Raw genomic sequence first — 9,729 nt, forward strand, 5'->3', positions numbered from 1 at the left:
CCATAGCTGCTCTCAGGGTTCCCGTACCCCACACCACATCACGCACGGGTCCATGGGGTCGGGGAGGACAGCAGGCTGCTCCTCCCACCCTCATCCACGTGGGGATGGCAGGACTTACCACAAACCCAGGGCCTGGGACAGTGTGGATGGTGCAGTAGGCGGAGGTGTGGATGGTGCAGTAGGCGGAGGTGTGGATGGTGCAGTAGGCGGAGGTGTGGATGGTGTGGATGGTGCAATAGGTGGAGGCGTGGACGGTGCGGACGGTGCAGTAGGCGGAGGCGTGGACGGTGCGGACGGTGCAGTAGGCGGAGGAGTGGACGGTGCGGACGGTGCAGTAGGCGGAGGTGTGGACGGTGTGGACGGTGCAGTAGGCGGAGGCGTGGACGGTGCAGTAGGCGGAGGCGTGGACGGTGTGGACGGTGCAGTAGGCGGAGGCGTGGACGGTGCAGTAGGCGGAGGTGCGGACGGTGCAGTAGGCGGAGGCGTGGACGGTGCGGATGGTGCAGTGGGCGGAGGCGTGGACGGTGCGGACGGTGCAGTAGGCGGAGGCGTGGACGGTGCGGACGGTGCAGTAGGGGGAGGCGTGGACGGTGCAGTAGGCGGAGGTGCGGACGGTGCAGTAGGTGGAGGCGTGGACGGTGTGGACGGTGCAGTAGGCGGAGGCGTGGACGGTGCAGTAGGTGGAGGCGTGGACGGTGTGGACGGTGCAGTAGGCGGAGGCGTGGACGGTGCAGTAGGCGGAGGTGCGGACGGTGCAGTAGGCGGAGGCGTGGACGGTGCGGACGGTGCAGTAGGCGGAGGCGTGGACGGTGCGGACGGTGCAGTAGGCGGAGGTGTGGACGGTGCAGGGTGTGGACGCGGGCAGGGTGCTTTCTAGGGAACTTCATTTCCTTCGTGTTTTCCAAACTCCGTGCACTAGGTAGTAGTTTATATTTGGTTAACAGTGACATCTTTTAATGATGTTTTAACCAGAAGATGCTGGAAAGAGTGTGTGTGCATTTAATGTTACTACAACCGCGTTTGATTGTCTATCTTTTTCTTAAATGGTTTAGGTTGTTCCAAGTTGTTGGGAAAACAGACGACACACTTGCCCTGCTCAACCTGGTGAGTATTTTCCTGTCCTTTTCTGGGGAGTGACTCTGGTCTGTAATCTGACCCTCAGGGAAGAGGGGAAGGGAGCAGCCGGCCTCTCTCGTGACCTCCAGGGAGCCTCGGAGCCTGGAATCTGTCCACAGCCGGGAGCTCCTTGAATGATCTTTCCCTCCCCATGGGTCGCCAGCCTGTATCTCCTCCCAGACACAGCCAGGGTGTGGGGGACCAGGGGCACTGGGTTGGGCACAGGTGTAGGGGACAGAGAGGATGAGTGCCCCCATCTGGCCCTGCAGGGTCTGGGGGCTGGACTCACACTCGCTGGCCCACCCTTCTTGGGGAGGGCCCAGCCCTGTGCCTTCCCGGAGTGGGCTCTGTCCATTCCCTTGCCCTTCTCCCCAGGCCGCATCATGGCTGTGATGCCCTCCCTCCTTCCAGGCCTGCATGATGACCATCACCTTCCTGCCTTACACGGTGAGCAACACCAGGCCCCTGACACCCTGAGGCTTTGCTGGGCACCACTGGATTTGACCTGTCCTCAAAAGCAGACCAGCTGGATGGCCCAGGGCCCAGGCCACACGGTTGTAGAGAAGAGAGAAGGTTCTGGGGAGAGCCAGCTGTCAGGGGCTGCTGGGGGCTTCTTTCAGGCTGGCGGGGAGGGGAGGCAGTGGCCTCGATGAGGGAGTCACCGGCGCTCCCAGCTCCTACCCAGCCCTGAGCCCACAGCTCCCTGCCCATCCCAGGCCTGTCCCTGGCATGCAGCCCCTACAGCCTCCGACCACCCGCCCTGTACTACTCAGGCTGTGAAAGTGCCTCCAAATTCTGGCAGTGGCCGCTAGTCTGAGTGTGCGGGGCTGTGTGCCACAAGGAACTGGGGTCTGGGGAATTCCATATGAATCGGATGACATTTTGGCTTTAAAGGCCTGAGACATCTGGTGGAGTTGGTTGGGGTGGGGGCAGTTTGGACACATGCCCCCCAGCACCCAGCTGGCCCCATCCTGTGATGGCCCCACCGCATCTCCCAGCATCCCGTGGAGTGGGGAGGCTCACCATGGCCCAGTTCCAGGCTCTGGGGCCTGGTAACCTAGGATTTGCGGGGGGTTGGTTTTGTTTTTGTTTTAACAGTTTTCGTTAATGGTGACCTTCCCTGATGTGCCTCTGGGCATCTTCTTGTTCTGTGTGTGTGTGATCGCCATCGGGGTCGTGCAGGTAGGGGGCCTGGGGGGCCTGCACTGTGTGTGTGTGTGTGTGTGTGTGTGTGTGTGTGTGATCGCCATCGGGGTGGTGCAGGTAGGGGCACCGGGGGGCCTGCACTCTGTGTGTGTGTGTGTGTGTGTGTGTGTGTGATCGCCATCGGGGTGGTGCAGGTAGGGGCACCGGGGGGCCTGCACTGTGTGTGTGTGTGTGTGAGTGTGATCGCCATCGGGGTCGTGCAGGTAGGGGTCCCCGGGGCCCTGCACTCTGTGTGTGTGTGTGTGTGTTCACCATCAGCCCTCTTGGGGCCCGGGGTCCTGTGCTGTGTGTGTGTATATGTGTGAGTGATCGATCGCCATCAGGTCACACAGGTAGGGTTCCTGAGGCCACCTACACACATAGGATGTGGCATGCCCAGAGTCCCCGCTTTCTGACCAGAGACTGGGAAGAGTGGGCCCTGAGACCCCCCACATGCGGCCCCAGGAGCCAGCAGGGGCTCCTGTTCTCTCTCCACCTCAGCCCGTGCCCAAAGCGTCCCAGGTACAAGCCCACCTCTACCCGCCAGGTCCTCCCCACCTCGAGACCCCTGCGTGCGCGTGCCATGCGGCCCGGGGCCAGGTCCTCCCCACCCCGAGACCCCGGCGTGCGCGTGCCATGCGGCCCGGGGCCAGGTCCTCCCCCACCCCTAGACCCCGGCGTGCGTGTGCCATGCGGCCCGGGGCCAGGTCCTCCCCACCTCGAGACCCTTGTGTGCGTGTGCCATGCGGCCCGGGGCCAGGTCCTCCCCACCCCTAGACCCCGGCGTGCGTGTGCCATGCGGCCCGGGGCCAGGTCCTCCCCACCTCGAGACCCCGGCGTGCGTGTGCCATGCGGCCCGGGGCCAGGTCCTCCCCACCTCGAGACCCTTGCGTGCGTGTGCCATGCGGCCCGGGGCCAGGTCCTCCCCCACCTCGAGACCCTTGCGTGCATGTGCCATGCGGCCCGGGGCCAGGTCCTCCCCACCTCGAGACCCCGGCGTGCGCGTGCCATGCAGCCCGGGGGTTGACTGCTGTGGGGGCCCCCTCTGCTCTTGGGGCCGGTGTCCTGCAGCTTGCTTTTCCCACAGGCACTGATTGTGGGGTACGCATTCCACTTCCCGCACCTGCTGAGCCCGCAGATCCGGCGCTCTGCCCACAGGGCTCTGTACCGACGACACGTCCTGGGCATCGTCCTCCAAGGCCCAGCCCTGTGCTTTGCAGCGGCCATCTTCGCTCTCTTCTTTGTCCCTTTGGTGAGTGCTGGGACAGCCCGTGGGGCCCAGGCAGGAACGGGGGCCACCATGGGAGCGATGTCCCCGCTGAGCAACAAACATGGGGGTGGGGGCAGAGCGCAGACAGGCAGGGGTTCCACCCAGGGTCTTGTGTGTGAGGCCCAGGGCTGCAGTGAGTGGCACCAGGGAGGGAGGCCTGCTCCACCTGAGGCCCCGAGACCCAGCCTGTCGAGGACAGAGACCGACGCTCATCGAAGGAAGGGGCAGCTGAGTGTCCTTCTCAGAGAAGCTTCACAATGACGATGACAAGAAACAGCGACACCTGGAATCCGGGGGTGCATGCGTTTTCTTGTTTTGTTTTTTGTTCATTGAGGCAAGATCTCGCTGTGTCACCCAGGCCGGAGGGCAGTGGTGTGATCTTGGCTCACCACAGCCTTGACCTCCCAGGCTCAAGCGATTCTCTCACCTCAGCCTCCCAAGTAGCTGGGACTACAGGTGTGCACCACCACACCTGGATAGTTTTGGTATTTTTTGTGGAGACAGAGTCTTGCTATATTGCCCAGGTTAGTCTGGAATGCCTGGACTAAAGTGATCCTCCCGCCTTAGCCTCCCAAAGTGCTGGATTACAGTGTGAGCCACCACGCCAGCCTTTATTTTCTTTTTTTCTTTTTTTTTTCTTGAGACGGAGTTTTGCTGCCAGGCGGAGTGCAGTGGCGCAATCTCGGCTCATTGCAACCTCTGCCTCCCAGGTTCAAGCAATTCTCCTGCCTCAGCCTCCTGAGTAGCCGGGATTACAGGTGCCTGCCACCACCCTCAGCTAAGTTTTGTATTTTTAGTAGACACGGGGTTTCACCATGTTGGCCAGGCTGGTCTCGAACTCCTGACCTTGTGATCCACCCACCTCAGCCTCCCAAAGTGCTGGGATTACAGGCATGAGCCACTGCGTCCAGCCTATTTTCTTTTGGATAAGGAATCTATACAAAACTGTGTCAGGACAGCAAACATCAAACAGTGTTTGGAGGAGGAGCCCCTGGGGATAAGACCAGTATCTGCTCATGGGGACATCAGCTGTTGGTGCTCAGAGAATGTGAGCCACTAGGGAGAGGGAGAAGGCAACAAAAGCCCTGCTGGAGACGTGTAGGTGTCGTGAGTGACGCTGCTGTGAGCACTGCTGCAGACGTGTAGGTGTCGTGAGTGACGCTGCTGTGAGCATTGTTGTGAGTGGAGCCACTGTGGGCATCACTGGAGTGATGCCTCTCTGAGCACTGCTGGACACGTGTAGCTGCCGTGAGTGGCGCCGCTGTGAGCACTGCTGGAGACGTGTAGCTGCCGTGAGTGATGCCTCTCTGAGCATTGCTGGACACGTGTAGCTGCCGTGAGTGGCGCCGCTGTGAGCACTGCTGCAGACGTGTAGGTGTCGTGAGTGACGCTGCTGTGAGCATTGTTGTGAGTGGAGCCACTGTGGGCATCGCTGGAGTGATGCCTCTCTGAGCACTGCTGGACACGTGTAGCTGCCGTGAGTGGTGCTGCTGTGAGCACTGCTGGAGACGTGTAGCTGCTGTGAGTGATGCCTCTCTGAGCATTGCTGGACACGTGTAGCTGCCGTGAGTGGCGCCGCTGTGAGCACTGCTGGAGACGTGTAGCTGCCGTGAGCGGTGCCGCTGTGAGCACTGCTGCAGACGTGTAGGTGTCGTGAGTGACGCTGCTGTGAGCATTGTTGTGAGTGGAGCCACTGTGGGCATCGCTGGAGTGATGCCTCTCTGAGCACTGCTGGACACGTGTAGCTGCCGTGAGTGGCGCCGCTGTGAGCACTGCTGGAGACGTGTAGCTGCCGTGAGTGATGCCTCTCTGAGCATTGCTGGACACGTGTAGCTGCCGTGAGTGGCGCCGCTGTGAGCACTGCTGCAGACGTGTAGGTGTCGTGAGTGACGCTGCTGTGAGCATTGTTGTGAGTGGAGCCACTGTGGGCATCGCTGGAGTGATGCCTCTCTGAGCACTGCTGGACACGTGTAGCTGCCGTGAGTGGCGCCGCTGTGAGCACTGCTGGAGACGTGTAGCTGCCGTGAGTGATGCCTCTCTGAGCATTGCTGGACACGTGTCTCTTCAGATCTGTCTTCTCAGGCTGTTGGTGTGTGTGTGCCCACAGTGAGTTTCTGGGTCATTTGGTGATTCTGTGTTTAATTTTTTAAGTTTAGTTTTTTGAGGAACCACCAAACTTCCACAGCAGCTGCAGCATTTTACATTCCCACCAGCAGCACATGGTGGTTCCAGTTTCTCCACATCCTCATCAACACCTGCTGTTTTTCAGTTCTCTCCATCCTAGTGGATATGAAGAATCGCGTTGTGGTTTTGATCTGCGAGAGGTCGACCATTTGCATGTTTCGTTTGGAGCAATGTCTGTTCTCACCCTTTGCCCATTTTTATTTGGGTCGTCCTTTTATTTTTGAGTTGTAAGAATTTCAGATAGGGAGATAGACGATAAATTTTAAGACACGGTCTTGCTCTGTCACCCAGGCTGGAGTGCAGTGAGCTGGGTCACCGCTCACTGCAACTCCTATCTCCCAGGTTCAACAGGCACACACAGTCACACCTGACTAATTTTTTTATTTTTTGTAGAGATACAGTCTTACTATGTTGCCCAGGCTGGTCTCGAACTCTTGGGCCCAAGCGATCCACCTGCCTCAGCCCCACAAAGTGCTGGGATTACAGGCATGAGCCACTGTGCTGGCTTAAGAATCCTTTACACTTTTTGGGTACTAGGCCCTATCAGATACATGATCTGCAAAGACCCTCCCTTCTGCCGCAGCCCCTGCTTTGGCACACAGCTTTGTGTGGGTAAGGCCTGGCCTCGGACCCCTGTGGAGGGCACTGACCTGCGGTTTGTCTCCCTGCAGTCTTACCTGCTGATGGTGACTGTCATCCTCCTCCCCTATGTCAGCAAGGTCACCGGCTGGTGCAGAGACAGGCTCCTGGGTAGGTGATGACTGGGTGGGCTGGCCTGAGAGGCCTGCAGTCCGCCCACCTCCGTGTGGCTGCTCCGCACTGAGGGCTGTCCGTGGGCCGAGGCCCGTGTGTGTGGTGGTGGCTGGGGCGCCCCCACTCCGCCCCTCGGGCATCCCTGTCCTGTCTCCTCTCCTGGCCTGCACATTCCAGGCCTCTTCAGGGATGAGCGCGGTGACAGCCACGCAGGCTCTGCCTCCACATGGGGGGTTTGGCCAGCTCCACCCTCCTGGCGTGTCCACAGGCCGCAGGGAGCCCTCGGCTCACCCAGTGGAAGTCTTCTCGTTTGACCTCCACGAGCCACTCAGCAAGGAGCGCGTGGAAGCCTTCAGCGACGGAGTCTACGCCATCGTGGCCACGCTTCTCATCCTGGACATCTGGTGAGGACCCCGCGTCACCTGCCCCAGCTATCAGGTGGCCAGTGTGTCTGAGTCCCTGGCGTCTCATCCTGGAAACCCCAGAAAGGCACAGGGGTCTTGGCTCCACCCTCCTCTGGATGCCTAGAGTTTTGTGTGAGGTCAGGGCAGCCCCCACTTCAGGGAGGACAACCCTCCCAGCAGCCCCTCCCTTCCCAGCGGCCCCTCCCTTCCCAGCGGCCCCTCCCTACCCAGAGGCTCCCACCCCAAGCACAGCCGAGGATGGGGTGCCAGGGTGAGGTCAGCACCAGCAGCCAACTGCTCTCCTCACTCTTCTCAGAGGGGCTCAGCAGCCGTGGGTATCCCCCTGCCCCAGGCCTCACCCCTGCCCCAACACCAGCCCCTCCTAGTCCCTAGTCCCTCCCATTCCCTCCGGCTCCCTCCCGGCTCCCTCCCAGTGCCCCCCATCGCTTCGCAGCCCCTCCCGCTCCCTTTGGCTGGCTGTTGCTTCCTTCCAGCGTCTGCTCCTCCGCTGCCTCATCTGCCTCTTCGTCTGTTAGAGCGCGCGTCTCGTCTCAGTTGTCACGTTTTTGGTTTTTGTGGGTTTTTTTTTTTTTTTTTGAGACAGTCCTGCTGTGTCACCCAGGCTGGAGTACAGTGGCTCAACCTCAGCTCACTGCAACCTCTGCCTCCCAGGTTCAAGCAATTCTCCTGCCTCAGCCTCCCAAGTAGTTGGGATTACAAGCACCCACCACCATGCCCAGCTAACTTTTTGTATTTTTAATAGAGATGGGGTTTCACCAAGTTGGCCAGGCTGGTCTTGAACTCCTGACCTCAGGTGATCTGCCCACCTCGGCCTCCCAAAGTGCTGGGATTGCAGGTGTAAGCCACCGTGCCCGGCCATCGTAATGTTTGAATTTGCTTTTTTACATCTTCCATCCTTTTGGAGTGTCTTATTCCCTCGTCATAGTTCAGCACTGTGACCACTTTGGGGTTAGACACTATGGTTTTATATCCTGTACTTGATATTCTCGAGTCCAAGTCTCCTGATGCTCTTCTCTGCTGTCGTGTGCATTTTTAAAAATGGGAAGCAAACGTTCATTGGCACCTGATCTCTAAGGTGCCAGGGATGCTCCAGGGTGAGCTGCCTGATTGTGCAGGCCAGCTGAGGCCCCCTTGGGAGGGACCTGCTGAAGACAGGCGGCAGCGTGGGGCCGGGACAGTGACCTCTCCTCTACCTGGAGCCATGGCCAGGGGAGCTGCCCCCTCCCAGCAACTTCCTGCCCTTGCTGCCTCCAGTCTGTCTCCTGCCCCCAACCCCCACCCCTCACCCCTCGCCCTCTGCATATCGTTCTGGAGGACAGAAGTCTGTCTGGGGCTGCATGAGGACCACTGTCCTCCACGTCCCGATGTTGAAGGACGGCACTGTTCCCGGCTTTCTGGGTGGTGCCGTCAGAAGGCAGCAGCCCTGACAAGGGGGTTCCCACAGCCTCCCGTGGAGGGAGTTGGCCTCCTGAGACCCCCGTGTGCATCTGAGAACCACGGAGGCAAGCCCTCCGCAGATCTTCAGCCAGGGTGTTGTGTGGGTGGCTCCGAGGGCTGGAAGCTGGGAGGGAACAGACCTCGCTACCCCACAGCAGGCTGGTCCTGCCCAGCAAACCCAGGAGAGCCTCGGCCAGAGAGGGCTGCAGCCCAGGGCCTCCAGCAGCACTCTGGGCCAGCAGGGTTGGGCTCCCATTAGCACAGAGCAGAAGGGTGCCAGTTTCTATGGAATTTCAGATGAACAGCACGTAACAGTCAGTGTGCCAAATACACATAAATACGGCGTTCTGAAATTTAGCACACTGGGAAGTCCACACGGTTCATCTGAAAATGTGCCAGATCCAGGCAGCCCTGACAGGCGCTCAGCCACCCTGCTGGGGCCTGTGTGGCCACGGCGAGGCCGGCACAAATGCATCTATTCACTGTTCTCAGCGAAGACAACGTCCCGGACCCCAAGGATGTGAAGGAGAGGTTCGGCGGCAGCCTCGTGGCCGCCCTGAGTGCGACCGGGCCGCGCTTCCTGGCGTACTTCGGCTCCTTCGCCACGGTGGGACTGCTGTGGTTCGCCCACCACTCACTCTTCCTGCATGTGCGCAAGGCCACGCGGGCCATGGGGCTGCTGAACACGCTCTCGCTGGCCTTCGTGGGTGGCCTCCCACTAGCCTACCAGCAGACCTCGGCCTTCGCCCGGCAGCCCCGCGATGAGCTGGAGCGCGTGCGTGTCAGCTGCACCATCATCTTCCTGGCCAGCATCTTCCAGCTGGCCATGTGGACCACGGCGCTGCTGCACCAGGCGGAGACGCTGCAGCCCTCGGTGTGGTTTGGCGGCCGGGAGCACGTGCTCATGTTCGCCAAGCTGGCGCTGTACCCCTGTGCCAGCCTACTGGCCTTCGCCTCCACCTGCCTGCTGAGCAGGTTCAGTGTGGGCATCTTCCACCTCATGCAGATCGCCGTGCCCTGCGCCTTCCTGTTGCTGCGCCTGCTCGTGGGCCTGGCCCTGGCCACCCTGCGGGTTCTGCGGGGCCTCGCCCGGCCCGAACACCCCCCGCCAGCCCCCACGGGCCAGGACGACCCACAGTCCCAGCTCCCCCCTGCCCCCTGCTAGCAGCCACAGAGCCCACTTCCAGCCGTCCTCACCAGAGATGGACCAGGGAGGACAGGATGCTGGGCAGGGGAAGCCAAGTCACGGGCAGGCCGCAGTGGTTCTTGCGTGGCCTGGTTTTATTTTCATTGTGAAATATCATGCTCTTATTTCAGTCCTCAAATTGTTCTCCACTTTTTGCGGAGAGAGGAGTTTCA

At 60.4% G+C, this 9,729-nt stretch overlaps 1 protein-coding gene across 24 annotated transcripts in view; it reads left to right on the top strand.

The window, feature by feature from the left end:
- Positions 1-9,695, top strand: part of TMEM175 (transmembrane protein 175) — a 28,364-nt gene extending 18,669 nt beyond the window's left edge. For 15 of the 24 annotated variants that reach the window (XM_016952692.3, XM_063808550.1, XM_016952684.3 and 12 more), the window contains 7 exons: positions 1,053-1,104; positions 1,528-1,563; positions 2,215-2,298; positions 3,389-3,553; positions 6,427-6,505; positions 6,777-6,912; positions 8,863-9,695. In XM_016952692.3, coding sequence (XP_016808181.1) covers positions 1,534-1,563; positions 2,215-2,298; positions 3,389-3,553; positions 6,427-6,505; positions 6,777-6,912; positions 8,863-9,535 — 1,167 coding nt within the window. In that variant the 5' untranslated portion in view covers positions 1,053-1,104; positions 1,528-1,533 and the 3' untranslated portion in view covers positions 9,536-9,695. Of the gene's footprint in view, positions 1-1,052; positions 1,105-1,491; positions 1,564-2,214; positions 2,299-3,388; positions 3,554-6,426; positions 6,506-6,776; positions 6,913-8,862 lie in introns of all 24 variants that reach the window. The other 9 variants (XM_016952693.4, XM_063808555.1, XM_063808558.1 and 6 more) reach the window with 2 other exon arrangements.
- Positions 9,696-9,729: the final 34 nt, after the last annotated feature.

This window comes from Pan troglodytes, chromosome 3, assembly GCF_028858775.2.
Source record: "Pan troglodytes isolate AG18354 chromosome 3, NHGRI_mPanTro3-v2.0_pri, whole genome shotgun sequence".
In the NCBI taxonomy this organism is placed as follows: Eukaryota; Metazoa; Chordata; class Mammalia; order Primates; family Hominidae; genus Pan; species Pan troglodytes.